The sequence below is a fragment of the Dendrobates tinctorius genome, unplaced genomic scaffold (genome assembly GCF_039654945.1).
Source record: "Dendrobates tinctorius isolate UK_male_01 unplaced genomic scaffold, ASM3965494v1 ptg000075l, whole genome shotgun sequence".
Classification (NCBI taxonomy): domain Eukaryota; kingdom Metazoa; phylum Chordata; class Amphibia; order Anura; family Dendrobatidae; genus Dendrobates; species Dendrobates tinctorius.
Genome location: NW_027361743.1, coordinates 12618599 through 12644348, shown reverse-complemented (window position 1 = coordinate 12644348; position 25750 = coordinate 12618599). Strand labels below are relative to the sequence as shown.

The 25750-nt window shown below is 45.4% G+C and overlaps 1 protein-coding gene across 1 annotated transcript in view; it reads left to right on the top strand.

Annotated features, from left to right (window-relative positions):
- ATM (ATM serine/threonine kinase) overlaps positions 1 to 25750 on the top strand; it is a 286540-nt gene that overhangs the window by 27049 nt on the left and 233741 nt on the right. The window contains exons 2-5 of the mRNA XM_073582995.1: positions 2327 to 2447; positions 9419 to 9531; positions 20595 to 20740; positions 23467 to 23631. Coding sequence (XP_073439096.1) covers positions 2376 to 2447; positions 9419 to 9531; positions 20595 to 20740; positions 23467 to 23631 — 496 coding nt within the window. The 5' untranslated portion in view covers positions 2327 to 2375. The remainder of the gene's footprint in view (positions 1 to 2326; positions 2448 to 9418; positions 9532 to 20594; positions 20741 to 23466; positions 23632 to 25750) is intronic.

Genomic DNA, 25750 nt, shown 5'->3' with positions numbered 1-25750 from the left:
AAACAGCCCCACAGCATGATGCTGCCACCACCATGTTTGACTGTAGGGATGGTATTCTTGGGGTCGTATGCAGTGCCATCCAGTCTCCAAACGTCACGTGTGTGGTTGGCATCAAAGATCTCGATCTTGGTCTCATCAGACCAGAGAACCTTGAACCAGTCTGTCTCAGAGTCCTCCAAGTGATCATGAGCAAACTGTAGACGAGCCTTGACATGAAGCTTTGAAAGTAAAGGTACCTTACGGGCTCGTCTGGAATGGAGACCATTGCGGTGGAGTACGTTACTTATGGTATTGACTGAAACCAATGTCCCCACTGCCATGAGATCTTCCCGGAGCTCCTTCCTTGTTGTCCTTGGGTGCCTTGACTCTTCGGACAAGCCTGGCCTCGGCACGGGAGGAAACTTTCAAAGGCTGTCCAGGCCGTGGAAAGCTAACAGTATTTCCATAAGCCTTCCACTTCCGGATGATGCTCCCAACAGTGGAGACAGGTAGGCCCAACTCCTTGTAAAGGATTTTGTACCCCATGCCAGCCTTGTGACCCTCCACGTTCTTGTCTCTGATGGCCTTGGAATGCTCCTTTGTCTTTCCCATGTTGACCATGTATGAGTGCTGTTCACAAGTTTGGGGAGGGTCTTAAATAGTCAGAAAAGGCTGGAAAAAGAGATAATTAATCCAAACATGTGAAGCTCATTGTTCTTTGTGCCTGAAATACTTCTTAATACTTTATGGGAACCAAACAGAATTCTGTTGGTTTGAGGGGTTGAATAATAAATGACCCTCTGAATAAACTTTTCACAATTTAAAAAAAAATTAAACAAAGAAATAACATTCTTTTTTGCTGCAGTGCATTTCACACTTCCAGGCAGATCTACAGTCCAAATGTCACAATGCCAAGTTAATTCCGAATGTGTAAACCTGCTAAATCTGCAGGGGGTTGAATACTACTTGTAGGCACTGTATATCCTTTATCCTGAGACCCATACTGGTATGTGTCCCCAGTTCTACCGCTGTCTTTAATGCATAGAATCAAAAATACACAATTATACTCCCCTTACCTTTGCTGCCTGGCCTCTTCTAGTGAAATCGACAGCTGACTTTAGCGTACAAGTGTCGAGAGCGCATGACGTCACAGCCATGTGCACCCAGTCGCCTGCACGCCGACGTCTGCTGCTGGCCTCTGATTGGCCGGCAGCATATAGCCGCTCGCTGACTTGAAGAGTTTGTGCACCGCAGTACACTTCAACTGGATGTGCATCCGAGGAAGCACATCAAGTTGAACTTTTTGCTGGTGTTGGCAGTCCCCTCACCCGCACGGGCCAACACTCACACGAGCCGGTCATGACCTCTGCGACATAAAATGTTACGCCCCTGCTGAAAAGGTTAAAAGAAGTGACCGATCCCTGCTGTCTCACTGGTTTATTCAATACAACTTAACCCCTTAAGGAGCGCCGATACGCCTTTTAACGGTGGCGGCAGTTAAGGGTACTTATTCCTCAGCACCGCTTTGGCGCTGAGAAAGGTTTTAGCGCCTCCCAACGTTGGAAAATGTCCGGGTTCTCGGCTACCGGGGGTAGCTGATACCCTGGAGAACATGATTCGGGTCGGTTTTTACCGTCCCCAGTGTTGCGATCGTCAAATAACAGCAACTGCAAAAAAAAATAATCTGATTTCCCATTTATTTCTCTCTCCTCTGATATGATCTAGCCCATCAAGGGAGAGAGAAATGGGGTCCCCCGAGCTCCCTGGTACCTCCGGCATCCCCCAGTCTCTCTAGCTCAGTTCCCCAGCCCTCGGCGTCTTCTTCCGGAAAGAAAATGGCGGGTGCATGCGCAGTGCGCCCGTCGAGATCGGCCGGCCGGCAACAATATGAGATTTCTCCTATTGGTTCATTTTGATCACTGTGATAGGGTCTATCACAGTGATCAAAATTAAAAAAATAGTAAATTAAACCCCCTTTTATCACCACCTTAGTTAGGTAAAAATTATAAAATAAAAAAAAAAATAGTAGTTTTTTTTTCCATTAGGGTTTGGGTTGGGGCTAGGACTGGGGCTAGGGTTAAGGTTGGGGTTAGAGCTAGGGTTAGTGTTATGGTGGGGATAGGGTTAGAGCTAGGGTTTGGGTTAATGTTAGGGTTAGAGCTAGGGTTAGGGTGGTGTTGTGATTAAGGTTAGGGTTGGGATTAGGGTTAGGGCTGTGTTAGGGTTGGAGTTAGAATTGGGGGGGTTTCCACTGTTTAGATACATCAGGGGGTCTTGAGTAGGATGTGGTGATTTTTTTTTAATTTTTTGTAGTGGATGAATACTGACATTGTTTTCTCTTTCTTAGCTGGTGTTTATCCTCCTGGCTGCACCAAAGGAGTTGAATTCCCAGCACCATGAGTCTTGCTTTACATGAGCTGCTGCTCTGCTGCCGTCAGCTGGAAACTGACAAGGCCACGGAAAGACGGGTATGGTGTCCTTAATGCGTCCTTTATATGGTGTCCTTAATGCGTCCTTTATATGGTGTCCTTAATGCGTCCTTTATATGGTGTCCTTAATACGTCCTTTATATGGTGTCCTTAATGTGTCCTTTATAAGGTGTCCTTATTGCGTCCTTATGCAGTGTTTCCCAACCAATCATCACTGTAGCCGAAGTTGGTGGTGCTCTTACATAAGTGTCATGGCGCCCCCTGCTGTAATTTCCCTCTCTAAACAACTACCTAGTCTGTCCATAGTCAGTGAGAAAAAGCTACTTCTACTGTTCGGATTCTTATTGACCGTTTTTTTTTTTTATGTTCTGGATTACGGTACTTTTTTTTTTAAACTTTGTCTTTGCTTATTGAAATTATAAAAAGAAAAAGGAGGATATTATAAACAAGAAACAATCACTGAGCGGTGGGGAATAGCAAAGGTATCAACTTGTGACTCAAATCCTGAAAGCGATATAGGACAAAAACATCATGTGAATCCTAAGAAACCAGGATGAGAAAACAAACAACCATAATTACCCAAACTGACTGGAATAAACCATGCAAAAGAGTATACGGAGGAGAAGGAATAAAAGAGAGGAGCAAGAAAAAAGACATGATTGTTAACCTGTTAATTGCTGCTTTCAATCACACACCGACATGCATACGCATCATTCACCACCCATCGGCGAGCCCGTGATGTGATCACGGGTCGTCGTAGATAGTTTGTCATGATAGCCGGGGGTCAAATGATGACCCCTGAGCCTGTCATTACGGAGCTCATTTGAAACCCTGCCTGTGGTCCGGGCTTCAAAGGAGTCCATGATTTCTCTTATATGCAGCGATGTTGTGGCATCTCTGTATACAGCACAAGCGATCAGACGACCTCATCTGCAAGTCCCATAATTGGGCTAACAAGAACAGTGAAAAGTAAAACCGGTTTAAAAAAAAATAAAATATAAAGTTAATTTTTCACAATTAAAAATAAAGATATTAAAAAAATGCACACATATGGTATCGCTGCATTTACAAAAGATTGACTTCTCAAAATATAAAAATAATTAACCCGATCGGTAAACATCGTAATTGAAAAAATTCAAGAATGACAAACTTTGTTTTGGGTCACCGCAATTCCACAAAAAATGTAACAAGTGATAAAAAAATCAAATCTTTCCTAAAATGAAACATAGAATTGTAGAGTTGGAAGGGACCTCCTGGGCCATCTGGTCCAGCCCCCTGCTCAAAGCAGGATTCGCCAAATCATCCCAGACAGATGTCTGTCCAGCCTCTGTTTGAAGACTTCCATTCAAGGAGAACTCACCACCTCTCGTGGCAGCCTGTTCCACTCATTGATCACTCTAACTGTCAAAAAGTTTTTTCTACTATCTAATCTGTGTTTCATCCCATTGCTTCTAGTCTTTCCTTGTGCAAATGAGAATAAAGATGATCCTTCTACAATGTGACAGCCCTATAGATATTTGTAGACAGCTATTAAGTCTCCTCTCAGTCTTCTCTTTTGCAAACTAAACATTCCCAAATCCTGCAACCTTTCCTCATAAGACAGGGTTTGCAGACCGGTCACCATTCTGGTCGCTCTTTTCTGAACTTGCTCCAGTTTGTTGATGTCTTTTTTAAAATGTGGTGCCCAAAACTGGACACAGTTCTTCCCCTTTTTGAAGATAGGAACAAAATTTGCTCTTCTCCAGTCTTTTGGGACTTCTCCTGTTCTCCAAGAATTTTCAAAGATTATGGAGAGGGGTTCAAAAATTTCTTCTGCTGTCTCCTTCAGTACTCTGGGGTGTAATTCATCTGGACCTGGATACTTGAATTCATTTAGGGTAGCTAAGTGTTTCCTCACTATCTTTATGTTTATAGATATCCTGGATTCTTCTATTCCCTTAATAGGACAGTGAAGAATAGTTGATGTTACATTTCCTTTCTGAGAGAAAACAGATGCAAAATAGGAATTTAAAAGTTCGGCCTTCTCAACATCCTGTCATACCATTTCATCATTTTCATCCTGTAAAAATCCTATAGCATCTTTGATTTTTCTTTTACTTTTGACATATCCCCAAAATCCTTTATTATTGCTTTTGACGTCTCTTGCAAGCCTCAATTCATTGTCAGCTTTAGCTACTCTGATTTGTGCCCTGCAGGTACTGCAAATAGCATTATATTCTTCTTTAGATATGCCTCCCTCTTTCCATTTTATAAACATTTCTTTCTTCCTTTTTAGCATGTGCTTAAGTTCTGTGTTCATCCATCCTGGTTTCCTTAAATGCTTCCTATTCTTCACTCTTTTCCGAATTGTTAACAATTGTGCTTTGAGAATTTCAATGGTATTAATAAAAACATTGTCTCAACCTGCAAAAATAAGCCATCACACAGCTCCTTCAGCCCAAAAATGAAAATGTTGCAGGTCTCAGAATATGGTGACACAAGCCATTTTTTTTTTTTTTTTGTTTTTTGTGTTGCAAACTGATTTTTTTTTTTTAATTTACCTCTAAAATAACAAAAAAAAAACAACTGGAAATGTTTGGTATCACCATAATCGCATTGATGAGGAGAATCATATTGCATGGTCATTTTTACTATAAAATAAACACTGTAACAACAATTCCCAATAAACAATGTCAGAATTGTATTTTTTTTCACAATTTCTCCCTATTTTTAATTTTTTTCCCCCCATTTTCCAATACACGATGTGGTAAAATTAATACTGTTATTGAAAACTACAACTCTTCCCGCAAAAAGAACAGCCCTCCTATGTCTATGTTGATAGAAAAATCAAGGAAATGGGGAGGAAAAAAACGCAAATTGGCCGTGGTATGAAGGAATAAAAGGGATATCACAGTGACGTAGAAGGACAAGTGGTGGGTCCAGTTCTGTGATGAGGTCTGTGATTTTTCATGTCACTTGCTGCACCTTTTCCCAAAAAGGACCAGTAACTGTGTAACAGTCCACCCTCTTCCTCTCCACATTTCCAACAAATGGGACTGGCTTCCTAAAAGATGGAGTGTAGGTGAGTTGGGACCCTATACCAGCAAGAGAGTATTTTATAAGTGGCCTCCTTCGATAGAGAGGCCCAAGTCACCCTCCTATTATGTTTGAAAGATGGTGTGGGGTTGGTCTGAAGGATCGGTAAGTAAGGAGTAAGAGAAGGATAAAGTAAGAGAAGGATAAAGTATGTCTTAATGGTCCCATGTCTGAACATGCAGTTTCAAAAGGCATATTGTTGTCAAAGGGTCTAGGAGGCAGAGATTGGAAAAAGTGAGAAAGCCAACCAACTCTCCAGGTTCCCAGGGAGCAGAGACTTCGAGAAAGTGTTCCTTTAGAAGGCCATACGTGACCGGCGCCAAAATGAGACACTCTGAAACAACCCCTAGTTAGCCAGGTATGGAAGACTTTGTCTTCTTACCCCGGCAAACAAAGTGGTTGTCCTAGAATGGGGAACAAAGTGGAAGATAGCAATAAGATATGAGCGCGGACCAAGGGGTGAGAACAACAGGCAAGGCTAGCTCCAGTCGTGGGATGGATTTTGAACAATGTAATCAAGGACAAGTCCAGCCAAGGAGAAGCCATCAAGGGGATATTTGTAAAGCTTTGCTCAGTCCCGACTCAGGATTTCCTCTTCCCATTCCTACACCAGTCCAGAAATCTCGAGAGGTGAGTAGAAATATAATAAGATCTGACAATATAATAAGATCTGAAATCAGGCAAAGCTATACGTCCTGAGGACTTAAATCGATGAAGGATGGTTCTACTGATATGAGCAGGTTTACCAGACCAAACAAACCTGGTATGAACCAAGGCAAATGTCCTGAAGAAGGACAAGAGAATCTCAATTAGAAGAGCTTGAAAAACATAGAAAATCCTCAGGAGAATGTTCATTTTGAAGATTGCGCAATTTACCGAACCATGTAAAGGCGTTACTTGTCCATCTTGAGCAGTACTTCTGTATCGATAAAAGACGTTTTTTAATTAAGAGAAATTAAAGCCTGGGGACAGAACATGGCCACAAGAGAAGTCTCAAAAGGTTCCTCCTGCCCTGTAGGTAAAGAGAAATGTGCTCCCAATGCTGGATGGGGTTTCCTACTTACAGATTGAGTGGCTTTTATTGCTCTGAGGTCGGAGCTCACTAAATTGTGATGGCTCTTCTTAGCTTTTGTCCATGCCACCAACATTTTGTTTTTATACTATTTTGTGGATACATGCAACTTTTCAGACCCTTTTTTTATTGCATTTTTGGATGTGAATGTATTGATTGGAAAAAAAAGAGAAGGCATTTCTGATCTTTGGATTTTTTAAATTTAGATATACATATATAATCTAATAAATATGTATATGTGTGTATGTGTGTGTGTGTATATGTGTATATATATATATATATATATATATATATATATATAAAAATATAGTATATAATATATGTGTGTATGTGTGTATGTATATATATATATACAGTGCCTACAAGTAGTATTCAACCCCCTGCAGATTTAGCAGGTTTGATAAGATGCAAATAAGTTAGAGCCTTCAAACTTCACACAAGAGCAGGATTTATTAACAGATGCATAAATCTTACAAACCAAAAAGTTATGTTGCTCAGTTAAATTTTAATAAATTTTAAACATAAAAGTGTGGGTCAATTATTATTCAACCCCTAGGTTTAATATTTTGTGGAATAACCCTTGTTTGCAATTACAGCTAATAATTGTCTTTTATAAGACCTGATCAGGCCGGCACAGGTCTCTGGAGTTATCTTGGCCCACTCCTCCATGCAGATCTTCTCCAAGTTATCTAGGTTCTTTGGGTGTCTCATGTGGACTTTAATCTTGAGCTCCTTCCACAAGTTTTCAATTGGGTTAAGGTCAGGAGACTGACTAGGCCACTCCAACACCTTGATTTTTTGCCTCTTGAACCAGGCCTTGGTTTTGTTGGCTGTGTGCTTTGGGTCGTTGTCTTGTTGGAAGATGAAATGACGACCCATCTTAAGATCCTTGATGGAGGAGCGGAGGTTCTTGGCCAAAATCTCCAGGTAGGCCTTGCTATCCATCTTCCCATGGATGCGGACCAGATGGCCAGGCCCCTTGGCTGAGAAACAGCCCCACAGCATGATGCTGCCACCACCATGCTTGGCTGTAGGGATGGTATTCTTGGGGTCGTATGCAGTGCCATCCAGTCTCCAAACGTCACGTGTGTGGTTGGCACCAAAGATCTCGATCTTGGTCTCATCAGACCAGAGAACCTTGAACCAGTCTGTCTCAGAGTCCTCCAAGTGATCATGAGCAAACTGTAGACGAGCCTTGACATGACGCTTTGAAAGTAAAGGTACCTTATGGACTCGTCTGGAACGGAGACCATTGTGGTGGAGTACGCTACTTATGGCATTGACTGAAACCAATGTCCCCACTGCCATGAGATCTTCCCGGAGCTCCTTCCTTGTTGTCCTTGGGTTAGCCTTGACTCTTCGGACAAGCCTGGCCTCGGCACGGGAGGAAACTTTCAAAGGCGGTCCAGGCCGTGGAAGGCTAACAGTAGTTCCATAAGCCTTCCACTTCCGGATGATGCTCCCAACAGTGGAGACAGGTAGGCCCAACTCCTTGGAAAGGGTTTCGTACCCCTTGCCAGCCTTGTGACCCTCCACGATCTTGTCTCTGATGGCCTTGGAATGCTCCTTTGTCTTTCCCATGTTGACCATGTATGAGTGCTGTTCACAAGTTTGGGGAGGGTCTTAAATAGTCAGAAAAGGCTGGAAAAAGAGATAATCAATCCAAACATGTGAAGCTCATTGTTCTTTGTGCCTGAAATACTTCTTAATACTTTAGGGGAACCAAACAGAATTCTGGTGGTTTGAGGGGTTGAATAATAAATGACCCTCTGAATAAACTTTTCACAATTTAAAAAAAAATTAAACAAAGAAATAACATTCTTTTTTGCTGCAGTGCATTTCACACTTCCAGGCTGATCTACAGTCCAAATGTCACAATGCCAAGTTAATTCCGAATGTGTAAACCTGCTAAATCTGCAGGGGGTTGAATACTACTTGTAGGCACTATATATATATATATATATATATATATATATATATTACAGTTGTGGCCAAAAGTATTGACACCCCTGCAATTCTGTCAGATAATACTCAGTGTCTTCCTGAAAATGATTGCAAACACAAATTCTTTAGTATTATTATCTTCATTTAATTTGTCTTAAATGAAAAAACACAAAAGAGAATGAAGCAAAAAGCAAAACATTGATCATTTCACACAAAACTCCAAAAATGGGCCAGACAAAAGTATTGGCACCCTCAGCCTAATACTTGGTTGCGCAACCTTTAGCCAAAATAACTGCGACCAACCGCTTCCGGTAACCATCAATGAGTTTCTTACAATGCTCTGCTGGAATTTTAGACCATTCTTCTTTGGTAAACTGCTCCAGGTCCCTGATATTTGAAGGGTGCCTTCTCCAAACTGCCATTTTTAGATCTCTCCACAGGTGTTCTATGGGATTCAGGTCTGGACTCATTGCTGACCACCTTAGAAGTCTCCAGTGCTTTCTCTGAAACCATTTTCTAGTGCTTTTTGAAGTGTGTTTTGGGTCATTGTCCTGCTGGAAAACCCATGACCTCTGAGGGAGACCCAGCTTTCTCACACTGGGCCCTACATTATGCTGCAAAATTTGTTGGTAGTCTTCTGACTTCAAAATGCCATGCACACGGTCAAGCACTCCAGTGCCAGAGGCAGCAAAGCAACCCCAAAACATCAGGGATCCTCCGCCATGTTTGACTGTAGGGACCGTGGTTTTTTCTTTGAATGCCTCTTTTTTTCTCCTGTAAACTCTATGTTGATGCCTTTGCCCCAAAAAGCTCTACTTTTGTCTCAACTCACTGTTAAAATAAATAAATTAGTAAAATCTTCAGCAATATGTTGCTTTCCTATGACATTGTCTTTACATAATTTTTCTGTGTTTTTTAGAAAGAAATTGATAAGTTTAAGCGGCTTCTTCAAGACCAGGAGACAGTCCAGCAGTTAGATCGCAACTCTGATGCACGCCATGGTAAACAGCTGAACTGGGATACTGTGTTCAGGTTTGTGACTGCAATATTTTCCATAACAGTAATTAAAGTATACTGTGTGCAGAATTATTAGGTAATTTGTATTTTTGATTAATTTTATTACTGGACAAATACTGTTTGTTAATCCAAAAGGTTAATAAACCTGATATTTAAGAAAGTATAAGTATATTTTTCGGACTATAAGACGTACCTGACCATATGACACACCTAGGTTTTAGAGGTGGAAATTAGAAAAAAAAATTGAAGCAAAAAATGTGGTCAATTCTGTACTAATATCGCCTATACTGGTATACATGGCCCCCTTCAGCCCTATTCTGGAAGGCATGGCCTCCCTCAGCCCTTTCATGGAAGACATGGCCCCCCTCAGCCCTATCCTGGAAGGCATGGTCCCCCTCCTTAGCCCTATCCTGGTAGGCATGGTCCCCCTCAGCCCTATGCTGGTGGGCATGGTCTCCCCCCCCCCCCTCAGCCCTATTCTGGTAGCCATGGTCCCCCCTCAGCCCTATCCTGGTAGGCATGGTCCCCCTCAGCCCTATGCTGGTGGGCATGGTCTCCCCCCCCCCCTCAGCCCTATTCTGGTAGCCATGGTCCCCCCTCAGTCCTATCCTGGTAGGCATGGTCCCCCCTCAGCCCTATCCTGGTAGGTTTGGTCCCCCTCAGCCCTATCCTGGTAGGCTTTGTCCCCCTCAGCCCTATCCTGGTAGGCATGGTCCCCCTCAGCCCTATCCTGGTAGGCATGGTCCCCCTCAGCCATATCCTGGTAGACATGGTCCCCTTCAGCCCTAGCCTGGTAGGCATGGTCCCCCTCAGCCCTATCCTGGTAGGTATGGTCCCCATCAGAAAAACATTAAGAAAAAACATAAACCATTATACTTACCTTCCTGCACTCCCTTGCAGTGTCCTTTTCTGATACCAGCAGCTGCTTTATGTTTGTAATCAGTGCATGGTAGTGACGTCATGCTTTCGCATGTCCACGCTACTAAAGGGAATGAATATTCACTGCATTCCACGCCTTTGGGAGTGGCAAGCAGTGAATATTCATTCCCATAAGACTGGCAGCTGCATGAAGCCAGCGACTGCGGCTAACAGCGTGTCCGCTGTTAAAAGAGAAATTAATATTCCCTGCTTTCCATGCCCATGGGCATGGAATGCAGTGAATATTCATTTCTCTTTAGCAGCGGGCACAAGTGTTAGCCACAGCCGCTGGCTCTTGCCTCCTGTGACCTGCTGCTCCGCCGCTGCCGCTTCCCCTCCTCCAAATCCACAGCCAGAGCAGGTACATCTGGACTATAAGACGCACCCCCATTTTCATCCACATTTTTGGAGGAAAAAAGTGCATCTTATAGCCTGAAAAATACGCTATTATGCAAACTTGAATTTTCCATCTGGGTTGTTTATTTTCATATTTTAAAGTGTGAATAATAACCAAATAACTAAAAATGTACAAAATACATTTCTGACATCGGAAAAAAAATCAGTGACCTATATAGTAATATAGCTGCCGTTCTTTTCAATAACAGTCATAAACTCCATCCATGGAGTCTGTCCGTCTTTTAATCTGTTGACAATCGACTTTTTTTGGCAGCACCAACCACAGCCCCAGACACTGATTAGAGAGGCGACTGGTTTCCTTCACTCATGAATTCCACAAGTTCTAAGTAGGGTTTAGGCCGAGTGAAAAAGGGGCTGGTGTCATTTTTATTTAATCTTTAAGGCCTTTACTGGCAACCGGGCAGTAGAGACTTCGATGCTGCGATGGAACATTGTCCTGTAGAATAATCATGGGTTTTCTTGAGAGTTAGACATTTTTATGTACTACTGCTTGAAGAAAGTGTCCTCTAAAAACTGGCAGTAGGTTTGGAACTTAATTTTGAGTCTGTCTTCAACTCGAAAAGGTCCAAGTAGCTCTTTTTTAATAATACCAGCACATAGTACCCAGATCCACCTTGTTGGTGTCTGAGTGGAAGTGGAGGTCTGGGTCCCTGTTATTGATCCGACCACAGACGCATCCATCTGGTCTTTCAGAAGTCGCTCTCATCTCGTCAGTTCATTTATCCTCTGAGAAATCTGTCTTCAAATGTTTCTTGACCCAGTGCTGACATTTATCTTTCTATTTCTTGTTCAGTGGTGGTTGGGTTTCAACCTTCTTAACTCAGCCGTATCTCCGAACACTGAACACCTTATATTTCAATGTCTTGCTCAGTAGTGGTCGGGCTTGGTCTCCTTATCTTGGCCATGTCTGAGAACTGAGCGCCTTGTACATCTGCGTCTTATCCAATGGTGGTCAGGTTTCAGCCTCCTCACCTCGGCCATGTCTGAGCAGTGAACACCTTTTGTACTTCTGTGTCTTGCTCAGTGGTGGTCGGGCTCAGCCTCCTTATCTTGGCCATGTCTGAGAACTGAGCGCCTGGTATGTCTGGTCATCCAGGGAGGTTGCCGTTCCGAAATATGACAGTACTGGACTTAAGGATAATGGCTTCTTAGTCACTTCCTGTTTGATTCTTCTCAAATGTTTGCTAGTCGTACAACTTTTTATCTCCACATGCTTTTGTGACTCTGTTAACTATTTGCAGCAAAACTTTTGATCTGTGATTTACCCCAATATCTTAGCACTTTCAGGAACTGGATCCCTTTGAAACACTCAACAATTTTCTCCTTCGCCTCATTGGGGGACACAGAGACTGTGGGTGTATGCTTATGACGATAGGAGGCTGACACTAAGTGAAAAAAAGAGGTTAGCTCCTCCTCCGCAGTATACACCCTCAACCCTATTGCAGGCGGAAATCAGTTTTTTGCTTAGTGTCCATGGAGGCACACGTCTGTTTTTTCTCCAGACCTTTTCTCCGTCTTTTTCCCATGAAGATGTGACAGGGGCATCGGATCCTATTGAAAGGGTCCGATTTCCCCAAACCAACAACGGGCGAGCACGTGAGAGTGTCGCCTCCACGTATCCTCTCCCACGACGTGGGACAACAATGCCGGACTTAGCCCTGACCACCCCTAGGTATTGAAACCATGGGCTGTACAGAGGCACAAGACTAGTCCGTGCGGCCCCCACTGCTCCACCAATGCTTAGACTGCGGTGCTGCAAGGTGGCGGATGGTCCCTCTCCTCACCCCCTGAAGGGGTTAGATGGAGCTAGGGTGCCTGCACCATCCTATGTTTTTTTGTCAAAGACCCCCTCACAATCCTGCGCTGCAGGCGGAAGAGGATCATCGGAGAGGGGGTCTGGGAGGGCTCCTGGAAGTCTTCGGGCTGGAGCCCACAGCGCTAGCCATGCAGAGGATACGTCAGGCGGCAACCTGGAACGCCGCACCGGTCAGTAGCGCCATACCGCCCACCCCGGTCGGGTAGGGGGAAAAATTGAGGCCGCGGCTTCGGCCGGAGCTAGGTCGCTGCCAGAAGGGCCGCCCCCGGGACCGCGCGTCACTTCCGCCCGCCCTGCACTGGGCGACGATAGAAATCGATGCCCCCGGCTTCGGTGTGCGGCTAGGCCGCAAAGCGGAAGTACCGCCCCTAGGCCCGTTTTCACAGGCTGGCGCGCACCGCAGATGTCGGAGCGCGATTAGAAGGAAGATCCACGTAGGGGGGGCGCAGGACTGGGGTAAGTGCCCGAGAGGCCACGCTACAGCAAAAAACGAGGTGCTACCTCCTCCCCATAGACCCAGCAGCGGACAGATACAGCATGTCCGTGAAGGAAAAGACGCACACGTTGTTTTACGCTGCATAAATCTCTTGTCGGGCTGCATTTCCGCGGGTGCAGAGCAAGCGTTTATGCGAAGCCTGCGATTCCGAACGCGACCAGGAGCCCTCCCCTGCGACCGCGACCAATGTGTCAAATCCACCGGAGTGGGCCCGATCACTGTCACAATCCATGGCGTCGCTTACGAGAGCAATAGAGTCCCTTCAACCCCCAGATAAGGGCAGGGACTGTGGCTCGCTGTCTTTAGAAGGAACCTCCACCTCACTAGAGCCTCCGGCCTGCAGGGGCTGCTCTCACTCCAGGCAGACCCGGAGGAAACGAATCCACACGGTGTCGCCCAGTCCATCCGGTGCCTTGGCATCCGTCAGCTCTGCTTCTCGCTCCCTGTCACCAGTGGTCGATAGCGAGCAGACCTCGGATTGCGACTCAGATGAGCCCCTTGACCTGGATACTCCAGGGTCACGTGAAACAGTGGACAGCCTCATAGAAGCCATCAATCAGACCCTGGAGATTGAGGATGATCCCGCAGCGGCTACGGGGCATAAGATGGCATTTAAGCGAGTGAAGCGCCCACACAGAACTTTTCCCTCTCACCCTGAGTTTGAGGACATAGTGCAGCGGAATAGAGAACATCCAGACCGGCGTTTCTCGGGTCAAAAGGCACTCGAAACAAGGTATCCGTTTGCTCCGGACCTCCGGAAAAAATGGATGGAATCCCCGATAGTGGATCCTCCGGTTTCACGCCTGGCCACTAAGACCCTGTTATCTGTCTCTAGTGTTTCCTCGATTAAGGATCCCACGGACCACCTTATTGAGAGCTTAGCTCGGTCAGTATATGAGGCGTCAGGGTCTGCACTCGCTCCCTCGTTCGCAGCAACTTGGGTAACTAAGGCCATGATATCATGGTCAGAAACATTAAACAAGATCGCGCAGGAACAGGATCTACCTGCAGAGATTTCGGAGGTCGCAGGTCAGATGGCGATGGACGGAGACTATGTAATTAATTCGTCTTTGGATGCGGCCAATTGTTCGTCATTTGCTGCCGCTAATGCAATCTCTATGAGAAGAGCCCTGTGGTTGAGGACATGGCGAGCCGATTCTACTTCTAAGAAGTCCTTGACTTCCCTGCCTTATCAGTGCGGCCGCCTATTTGGAGAAAAGTTGGACCAACTTATCTCCGACTCCACAGGAGAAAAGAGCGGGTTTTTGCCCTCAACAAAAGGTCAAACCGCTTTTTCGTCACCCTTTTCAGGCACGTTTTTGGGCCTTTCGCAACCCCGGGTGGACTACAGGGCCCAATTCCGCCGCCTCAGGCCGCCCCAACCAGGATAGGGAGCGGCAGGTCTCATATAGAGCCAACCCATTGGGGAGAATGCGTGCTCAACAGGCCAGATCGAGAGGATCCAGATCCCAAAGATCATCAGCCAAATGACTTGAGGCCTTTACCAGACAACACCAGCAGGGTGGGCGGCCGCCTACCCTGGTTTCACCACGTTTAGGCCAACGTCGCTCACAACGCATGGGTAGAAGAATTGGTGTACTCTGGTTACAAAATAGAATTTGTCAGATGCCCTCCAAGACGGTTTTTTCTTTCCCGGCTTTCCAGGGTAGATGCCCAGGCAAGGGCTCTATTGGGAGCCATCAAATCGCTCCAGCACAACGGAGTCATTATTCCAGTGCCGGAACACGAAAGAGCTCAGGGATTCTATTCCAACCTCTTTGCGGTTCCCAAAAAGGTTGGGTCGGTCAGGCCTGTGTTGGACCTGAAGCTTCTGAACAGATTCGTCAGGATCAGACATTTTCGGATGGAGTCTCTCCGTTCAGTCATATCGGCCATGGAGCAGGGAGAATATTTGGCCTCAATAGACATCAAAGATGCATATCTTTCGTAGCGCTACCCTTTGGGCTAGCCACAGCTCCCAGAGTGTTCACAAAGGTTATGGAAGTTGTCATGGCCATACTGCATTCTCGAGGCATAGTCGTCTTGCCTTATCTGGACAACCTCTTGGTCAAAGGCTCTTCAATACGGGCATGCGAGGAAAATGTCAGCATCACGCTGGATACTCTTGCCCGCTTAGGGTGGTTGGTCAATGCGAAGAAGTCATCCCTTGTGCCAGCTCAGAAGATCTCCTTCTTGGGAATGATCTTCGACACTTGCCGAGGGTTGGTGATTCTCTCTCAGGTAAAGGTACTGACTCTCCGGCAGGGAGTCCGGGCACTTCGCCAGCCAGTCCCTCATACCATCCGATCTGGGATGAGGATTCTAGGAAAAATGGTGGCAGCAATGGAAGCGATACCTTTCGCCCAGTTCCATCTTCGCCCCCTGCAGCACGCCCTCCTGTCAGCTTGGGACAACAACCCTTTCATGCTCGATCGGCAGTGTCGGCTGTCCTCTCAGGTCAGACAGTCTCTCGGATGGTGGATAACCAGTTCCTCTCTGACCCAGGGGAAACCATTTCCCCCAGACCATTGGCTGGTGGTGACAACTGACGCCAGTCTCCTCGACTGGGGAGCGGTGTTTCACCACCACACAACCCAGGGACGGTGGTCACCACAGGAGGCACGCCTCCCGATCAATTTATTGGAGATACGAGCAATTCGGCTGGCACTCCAGAAGTTTCATCACATCCTAGCAGGCCACCCTGTCCGAATTCAATCGGACAACGCCACGGCGGTGGCTTACATAAATCACCAAGGGGGCACTCGCAGCAGAGCAACCATGCGTGAGGTAGGGCATGTTCTTCACTGGGCTTAAGCAAACCACTCGGTGATTTCAGCAGTTAACATCCCGGGCGTGGAAAACTGGGCAGCAGACTTTCTCAGCCGGGAGGGTCTTGCGTCCAGAGAGTGGTCTCTACATCCCCAAGTCTTCCAGCAGATTTGTCAGCGGTGGGGGAACACCGGATGTGGACCTGATGGCTCCATAGTGAACGCCAAGGTGCCCACATATGTCGCTTGGGCCAGGGACATGCAGGCAATCGCGGTGGATGCGTTGGTTCTTCCAATTTAACCAGTTTCGCCTCCCGTATCTCTTTCCCCCGCTGCCACTACTTCCGAGAGTCATCAAGAAGATCAAGACGGAAGGTGTGCCGGCAATCCTGCTGGCCCCAGATTGGCCCCGTCGAGCGTGGTACGCAGATCTAATGCTGCGACTCGTGACGTCCCTTGGCGTCTACCAGAGCGCCCGTATCTACTTTCTCAAGGGCCGATTTGCCACCCGAACTCAGGGGCCCTGTGTTTGACGGCATGGCCGTTGAATCTTGGATTCTAACCCAGGCAGGGTTCGGGAGCAAGGTGGTCGCTACAATGATTAGTGCCTGGAAGCCTGCTTCAGCACGAGCTTACCACCACACCTGGAAGGTGTTCTTCGCTTGGTGTCGAGGCCGTGGTGTTTCTCCGCTGAGATTCTCGATCCCCAACATCTTGGCTTTTCTCCAGTCGGGCCCAGACTCGGGCTTGGCCCCGAGTTCCCTCAGGAGACAAATATCGGCCTTATCCGTTTTGTTCCAGCGCAGAATTGCTACCAATTTGCAGGTGAAGACTTTTATCCAGGGAGTCTCCCATTTGGTACCTCCCTATAGGGCGCCTATGGACGCCTGGGACCTTAACCTGGTACTGTGTTCTGCAGGAAGCTCCATTTGAACCACTGCAGGATGTGTCTTTGAGGTACCTTTCCTGGAAAGTGGTGTTTCTGGTGGCCATCACTTCTATCAGGCGGGTCTCGGAGCTGGCGGCCCTATCCTGCCGAGCTCCGTTCCTCTCTTCCATAAGGATAAGATGGTGCTCAGACCAGCCCCTCCTTTTCTCCCGAAGGTCGTGTCCTCACTTCATATTAATGAGGATGTTGTCTTGCCTTCTTTTTGTCCAGCACCGGTGCACCGTGTGGAAAAGGCTCTTCACACGTTAGACCTGGTAAGAGCCCTCCGGAGGTACGTGTCGAGGACGGCGCCCTTTCGTCAGACGGACACGCTGTTCGTGCTCCCCGAAGGGCACAGGAAGGGACTCGCTGCCTCAAAATTGACCATAGCCAGATGGATTCGTTTGACTATTCAGGAGTCCTACTGCATTAGAGGCACGCCGATTCCAGCAGGGATCGGAGGGCACTCTACTCGGACTTTGGGCGCCTCTTGGGCGCTTCGGCATCAAGCTTCGACGGAACAGGTTTGCAAGGCAGCAACCTGGTCCAGCCTGCACACATTTGCCAAACATTACAATATCCATACTCAGGCCTCAGCGGATGCGAGCCTGGGTAGAAGGATTCTCCAAGCAGTGGTGGCGCACCTTTAAACAAGATGTGCATGTAACTTGGATCGGTGAGTCAATCTCCCACCCAGGGACTGCTTTTGGACGTCCCACAGTCTGTGTCCCCCAATGAGGCGAAGGAGAAACATGGATTTTTGTGAGAACTCACCGTAAAATCCTTTTCTCCGAGATGCTCATTGGGGGACACAGCACCCATCCTATTAGCCTGTTGGCTCTTGTTTTGTTTAAATTAATAAATGTTTACTTATTTGATATAGGGGTGGTGTGTTTCGTTGGACATGTTGTACCTGTGTTAAGGCTGATTTTGTTGGCCTCCTACTGCTTTGGCACCAAACTGATTTCCGCCCGCAATAGGGGCGAGGGTGTATACTGCGGAGGAGGAGCTAACCTCTTTTTTTCACTTAGTGTCAGCCTCCTATTGGCAGAAGCATACACCCACAGTCTCTGTGTCCCCCAATGAGCGTCTCGGAGAAAAGGATTTTACGGTGAGTTCTCACAAAAATCCATGTTTTGACTTGTCAGTATCGTCTAAATCTCTTTTTTTGCTCCATTTTGCCTGAGTAATACAAGCTTCCTAATAATTCTGCACACCTTGACACAAATATACATTTCCTGATCTGATTCATCCAATAACCTTTCAAAGTTATACAGTGTCTGAAGGTGACATTTTTCTTATAACATGGCCGACTATTCTTTTTTGGAGATTCCATGTGTACACATTCACCTAATCAGCGCACTTCCTTTTGAGTGAGCATCTCCAGATCCAGATTGCTATTGCTTGGCAGCACATATCACATGTAAAAGGGAAACTGGCATGTTCCGAAAAGCTATTAACCTGCAGATATGGAGTTGATGTGCAAATAAATAGAGTTCCAGTGCCGCGTGGCTGCCTTACTTGGGGGAGAAAATGAACTTTATTCCTCCTGGGAGTTGCCAGCTTTCAGTCATAGAGGCTGGCCAGTGTGGCTACACTCACCACTCAGTATACAGTGAGTAGCGACTGTAGGCCTGCTCCAGCACATTAATTGACAGCTTGCTTTGTACAGATGCAGAGCAAGGAGTCAATGGAAAGTATGGAATGCAAGTGCTGGGTTGTGGTTCTTGTCACAGCTCTCTCTGTATTGAGTGCTGACTGTAGTCGTGCCACCACGCCTCTATGACTGAAAGCCAGCGACTCACTGGAGGAATAAAGATTTTTTCCCCTTGGACGCTATTTCACTGTGGCAGCCAGATATCTTTGTAATGCTATTACCCTGCAGATTTACTCTTTACCTGGCTGGTTAATTGTGTTTCGGGATGTCATGAACTGGGAGTGTGCGGTTGCCCTCAGTTGTCAGGGATTTATTATATCCCACCGATTGTGACAAATTTACTATTTATTAATGGTCATGGGTCATATAACCACCCACAACTTTTGTTTCCACCTTCAGTTCTGGTTTTGGAACTTGCAGCTCTCTGTCACCCCCTTACCCTCAGGTCAGTCAGGGAACTATACTTAGGATAAGTAGTCGCCAGAAAGGCTGCCTTGCCGTGTACTGGCTATTGGACACGCTGCAGTCAGGGTGGTATGTGTATCCCCAGTTACAGGCAGGAATTGTACACTTAAAACCTCTGTTCCTTCACTGCCAGGGTCTCCCTAATAACCCAGAAAACTTTGCTGCCACCAGCTCCTCGTTCTACATTAAAATCAATATCGGGTGAGGAGCCAACCCGCTAAGTAGCGTAAATTTAGCATAGAGGACGTGGCAGTACGTTATAAAGCAAGAAAAACGAAACTAGTAAATTGTTATAGATTTACTCCAGAAAATTTATCCAGTGTTTACAAAAATATAAAAGATGTTACAAACGAGACAAGATACAGAATATACAGATAGTTACAGTCAATGGTACGCCATGTGGAGGAGGGGGAGGAGAACCTTGCCAGAGCGACAAGTCAAAATGCAAAGCTTTCCATAGCTGGTTCCACGGGCAAAAGACTCCTTCCTACTTGAGCCCCCTAGTCTTATGCCTTTCCCTGGGTGACCTCACTGGGTGGGTGGAGCTATGGAATGCACTCCCCTTTTGAAAGTTACTAACAAACTTATGAGAGCCATAACTCTGGCTGGGAACCTCGCAATGAGATGACAGGGTTAACATTTTCTTATTGCGAAATTACCTTTTATTTAAGTCTAAACATGCCATGGCTGTGCGACTCGGTCGGGTAGAAATTAGTTTCTCGGATTCTGGTGATCACCGAAGTTTCGAAATCCACCTGTGGATAGCTTTTATGATGTAGATTCCAAAAATATAGGTTTCCTGCATCTATGACCAATCTGCGTTTTATATTCACGTTGAAATGAACAAAGGAACTTCCAAAACCATGTGCTTCTAACCTTCTACTTCCGGCTTGAGCCGGCCTTACCAGGGTCTCGCGTTGCACAAAGCTGGAGTCCCTAGAGGGAGGGGAAATGTTGGTGAGCTCAGTGTCTTTTACAAACCAATGAGGGAAGGGAATGTGACTCACAGAGCAGGGAGAGGGGGAAGCTGTAAAGGGGATGGTTGCTGGAGCATGTCATTCACATACCAAGGAGCTGCGGCCGATAGGCCCGTATGCGCAACTAGAACAATAAGAAATACTTATTATTTACTGACGCCGGACATGACTTGATCCCTTTAAATAAAAAGTTAAAGTGTAGGTACAAATTAAATGATGTCCAGTTGGTATGTGAGCGACTTTCTTAGGTGAAATCCCCAAAATTCAGTGACAGTTTGTCAGGAAACCCAGCCGAAAGTGTTTAATTTTCCTGCGTCACCTGCACAGTGGAATTATCATGGTGCCCATCCACCTAAAACATGGACACATTCTAGGTCCCCCAGAGAGAGAAGAAACCCCTTTTTCTCATGTGTCATAGACTAGGGTATTTCTTTTATTTGTTTTTTACTGTACACCCACTTTAGTTGTTCTTACAAATGCCAAGGAAATGTCCCTTGTGTACATCAACATATCGTATTGGATGCATGGATTTATGTGGTTTTCTCCAAATCAATCTGAGCCATATTTTACATAAATCTACTTAATGATAAATAGTAAATATTAACATGAACATTACATACAATGTGTATTTCACAGGTTCCTGCAGAAATATATATTTAAAGAGACTGAAAGCCTTAAATCTGCAAAAACAAATGTCTCCATATCCACCCAATCAGCTCGACAGAAGAAAATGCAAGAGATCAGTAGCCTGATTAAGTATTTTATTCGGTGTGCAAATAAAAGTGAGTGATCTATATCTTGTTTCTATTTCCTTGCTTTGTTTTGTTGTTGCCCTGTCATACATTGTAGCTGCAGAGGTCATTTTTCACTAAAGGGGAATATGTGGGATTTCTAAATTGATGACTTGTTTAAGGAGTAAAATTGCAAACTGCTAGTGAAAACTAGTTACCTAGGTTACCTGCCACTTCTGCAGTATATAAGCAGTGGCTGGCTTCCTAGGTAAAGAGTGCAGCGCTTACAAGCTGTCTGATATATAGCTGGTAAGTGCTATTCTAGAGCCAGTTGGATCTGGCCATCTTCATTTCACTTGCGCTCTTTCGATGCTGCAAGGTAAAGTTGTCGCCTGGAGAGCACCCCAGTAACATCTGCAGGGCAACCATATTGGTGGGCTGAACCATCAACCATCAGGAGCACGATGCTTCCCAGCAATATAGCGCTGCACTATAGAAACACAAATTTGAGGCAAGATAAGATGTTAATCTACCACCCCAATTATGGAAAAAAAATTGAGATGCTATAAAGAGAACAAGAATGCAATGATTTGGAAATCTCTTATGTATTTTACTCACAGGAGAACATATATCGCAGATGAGAAGATGAACATTGGACATTTTTCCATTTATTTTGTAAAAATTAACTCATTCACAAATTGATAGCAGGAACAAACCTCAAAAAGGTTGTATCCAGGCCATGTCCACCATTGTGCAGCATCTCCTCTTGTTTTTACAGCAGTCAGAAAACATCTGTGAAAGAGAGGAGACATTCCCTGAGTTTTGGGAGAGGAACGTTACCCCGTTCTTGTGTGATGTCGGATTCTTGCTGCTCCATAGTTCAGGGTTTTTGTTTTCATAATGTGCCAAATGTTTTCTATTGATTAAAAGGTCTGGACTGCAGGTGGCCGTTCATCACTCAAACTCTTCTTCTGAGGTGCTGTGCAGCTGTGATGGATGCAGTATGTGGTTTACTGTTGTGAATTCATTTTCTGGTCTGCCAGTCTCAGTGAGTTCTCTTTCCGGGCTCCCTCTGGTGGTGGCAGGAGGTAGTGAAGATGATTTAATTAGCAGAGACCTGCCACCTGATGATGAGGACGAGGATTGGACATCTGGAGTCTCAGGCTGGATTTAAGACAGCCGACTCTCTATTCCCATGCTGGTGATTTTTTCTGCCTCTTGAGGTCTTGGTTTCCAGCTCAGTTCCTGTCATCTCAAGCTAAGTTATTTCTGCTCATGTCCACATTTGATTTGGTTTTGTCTATTCAGTTTTTGTGTGGTCTGCCAGCTCCGGCTGGGGCTGTGCTGAATTTCCACTCTTTTGTTACTGTATTTGCCAGTTTGCTTTTTGTCCCTTATTAGATTGGCCTCTTTTTGCTCTGTTCTCAGAATATGCCAGAGTGCTGATATAGTGGGTGAAGTCTAGTGACTTCAGGGTTTTTTTTGCGTGATTGCAGACAGTGTCTTTCCTTTCCTGTCCTTTCTAGTTAGTGTGTGCCCCATCGTTTGCTCAGCCTATTTTCCTACCTGTGTTTGTGCTTTCATCTTGTTTCACCGTCAATACATGTGTGGGGACTGTCTATTCCTTTGGGGGTCTGCTCTGGGGCAGTTTAGTTTTCCCCTTTCTTGCTTTAGGCTTATTTAGTTCTCCGGCTGTGTCAAGGCGTCTAGGATCATCATAGGCACGATCCACGGCTACTGTTAGTTGTGTGGTTAGGATCAGGGGTCTGCAATCTGCATAATTACCAACCTCTCTGATTTTCTGTGACTTAACTTGTTTTTGTTTTCTTCCTCGGTGACCCATTCATAACAGTTTACCATTGTCCTGCCGAAATATACAAGGTCTTACCTTGTGCTCATGGATTTCTTCAGAATCTCTGAATCTTTGGATGATATAATGTACTGTACATGGTAGAATATTCAAAGTGTTTTCAATTTTATGTTGAGTGTTTTTCTGCGATAGTTCCACAATTTTTAGATGCAGTTGTTCACAGGTTGTTGAACTTCTGACCATCTTTGCTTCTGAGAGACTCTGCCTCTCTAACATGCTTTTTTTTATACAGTCATGAGACAGTTAAAAATTGACCCTTCAGCTGTTTTTAATTAGTACTGCTTACTTTTTCAGTGTTTTCCTTAACCCTGTTCCAACTTTTTTGTGTTGCTGCTATCATGTTCTAAATGAATTTTTACAAAAAAAATAGAAAAATGTCTAATGTTCAACCTCTGAGCTATGTTCTTTTGTCATGAAAATACGGTTATAAGATATTTCCAAATTCTTGCATTCTCATTGTCTTTACATTTTACACGGATACCCAACTTTTTTTTAAATTGGGTTCGTAAGGTGAATAGGGGTCCGGCTCTCTAACCCCTCCTCACCCATCAGCTGTTTAACGTAGTGGCTCTGCCTCGTTTTACAGCCTACTATAAAAGAATGCTAATGAGTTGTAAAAACAGGCACGACCAATACTAAAGTGAGAGCCTCATCATAAAGGGGTTGGCGTTATCCCTAGAGCTCTGCGGATATTTTAATCCACTGATTTGTGGGGATGTCGAAAGTCTGACCAATACTGATGTAGTATTGAAGACACACCCTATGATACAGGTCTGAACGAATCTGTGTTTGCAGAGGTGTAGCATTGCCATGTGTATGCGGATTAATACCTGTATTCAAAGAGAAGTAGCTATTCTAAATTCTACCTCCACTGAGTTTAACATGTTACTCTGTCTCATATCTGCAGGATCCCCAAGGTTAAAGTGCTCCGAGCTTTTACTGCATGTGACCGACACTGTGAAAGACCCCACAAAATGCGCTGCGTATGGAGCGGATTACAGCAGCATCCTGCTGAAAGATATTCTGACGGTGCGGAAATACTGGTGTGAGATTACACCTCAGCAGTGGGCAGGTATACCGTTATTAATGGAATAAGTGAATATATATAATATAGTTTGTGGTGTATTGACCACTGTGTCCGCTACGGGGCGCTGTGTGGATGTCCCAGGACGAGAGTATAATCATTTCCAGTGTCCTGATAGGTGTAGGATACTGAATGACCGTTATGTATCCCAAGGTGGGTGGCCTTGAGATGGAGACGTGTGTGTGGATCAGCAGTGATACCGCTGAGGTGCTGTTTCAATGTGTCAGGGATCAGTTACCTACAAATCCACCCAGGTGTGTGGTTAAGAACGCTATTGTAAAATGTGTATGAGTGGTTCAAGGACCTGTGATGAGGTCATAGCCATGTAACCCGGTGGTGTGGCTACGGACCATATAAGGTGGCCAGGGTAGGTCACATGAGATGAATGTTTGGACCTCGTTGGTCCGTTTTGAAAGGTCCTGTCTGAGAGAGATGTAGCTGACTTCCTGACAGCAAGTGGCTGTGTGTAATGGCTGCACGTGCCTGGTGATTCCCGGGAGGGAATGGATGCATGCAGCATGGAGAAACAGCCATGAGGAAACCCGGACGTGGGTGAGATAACTATGAGGCTGAAGAGCCTGTGTATGCCAACCTGTGTGACCATAGGGATTACAGAGCTGAACTTTGTCATGGACGCTATGCTGATGTGATGATGGTTATGTTGCTGCTGTGGGTTTATGATGCTAAATAAACCGCATGGACTATGATTGTTTATGGAAAACCTGTGCCGGATCTGGTTTTGTGGCGGCTAAGCGAGTATCCCCTACTTGAATAACAGCGCTACCTCACAAGTTAAGAAATTAAATTAGCTCTTGGGTGACCTTTTTTCTTTTCCCTAAAACTCTGGATGTAGTGCGTGTGTTAATATACTCACTTATCGCCTCCATTTCTAGTGTCCATCGGCGCTCTGCTCCTCTTCTCAGTGACGTCACCAGTCTGCAGACTCTCTGGATCACACTGCTATCTGCTTGACCCAGAAGTGACCTTTATAATGTAAGTCTATGGAGCGTCAGAATCCATAGTCTTACATGGTAAAAGAGACGAGCCTTCCGGCTCACTCATAGAGCATAGAGTGTCACGGATTGTCTGAATTACAATCATGTGACTCAGAAGAGAAGCAGAACGGTGCTGGATATCGGAGAAGACAGTGGTATGTGAGTATATTAACACACTGTTAGTACAGTACATATGCACAGGTTTAGGAACAAAAAAAATTAATGGGAGCTCTTCTTTAAAGAGGTTGGCCGCTACTTTAGCATTGATGACGTATCTTTAGAATCTTTATAATAGGTCATCAATTTCTCATCGGTTGGGGTCCAACACCCGGCATCCCCGACTATCAGCTGTTATCAGCGGTGGCGACTGCCGGAAATACTCTCTTGTGGAGCTGGCCGTCTTCTGGTAGTGGCCGAGGCAGGGTACCACACATCCTCCTCATATTCAAATCAATTGGAGACAGATGTGCAGTACCCTGCAGTGGCCACTACCAGAAGAGACAAAGCAGCTCCGCAAGGGAGTATTTCCAGCCAGTGACCACCGACACCGTTAACAGATGCCGGGTGTCAGTCCCTGACCAATCAAACATTGATGACCTATCGTAAGGATAGATCAGTGCTAAAGTAGTTACTTAAAGTTTTTGCAAAATGTCTTTTGGATCCCCCCCCAAGAACTGTAAAATGTGTAGCAATAGTATTGCTGGAATGGACTTGCTCCCTTTTCTGTGTAGTTCACTAAACTGAGCTGTTATTCTTATAGTAGGTTAAAAGGGTTATCCAAGATTGTAAAAAAATTGCTAAAAGTGGGAGACGCCATTAGAGAATAATGAAAATGACTGAAGTTTATCTCCCGCTGTGTAGTGAAGCCTCTCTGCGGCCCCCGGTTTACCTATTATGCTGCAGCAATAACATGTTCACCTTCCCCTGTCAATCACGGGCCTCAGTCCTGTGGCATACTTCTGAGATAATTGGTTGCAGTGGTCACATGGGTAGATCGCATTGTGGTCATTGCTGCTCTAGAATAAACAGAGCTGGAAATTTATATTTCTGTTGAAAAAAGCTTTGCACAAAAAAAGGGACTTTTCAAACATCGTTTTACCCCAGCTCTGACA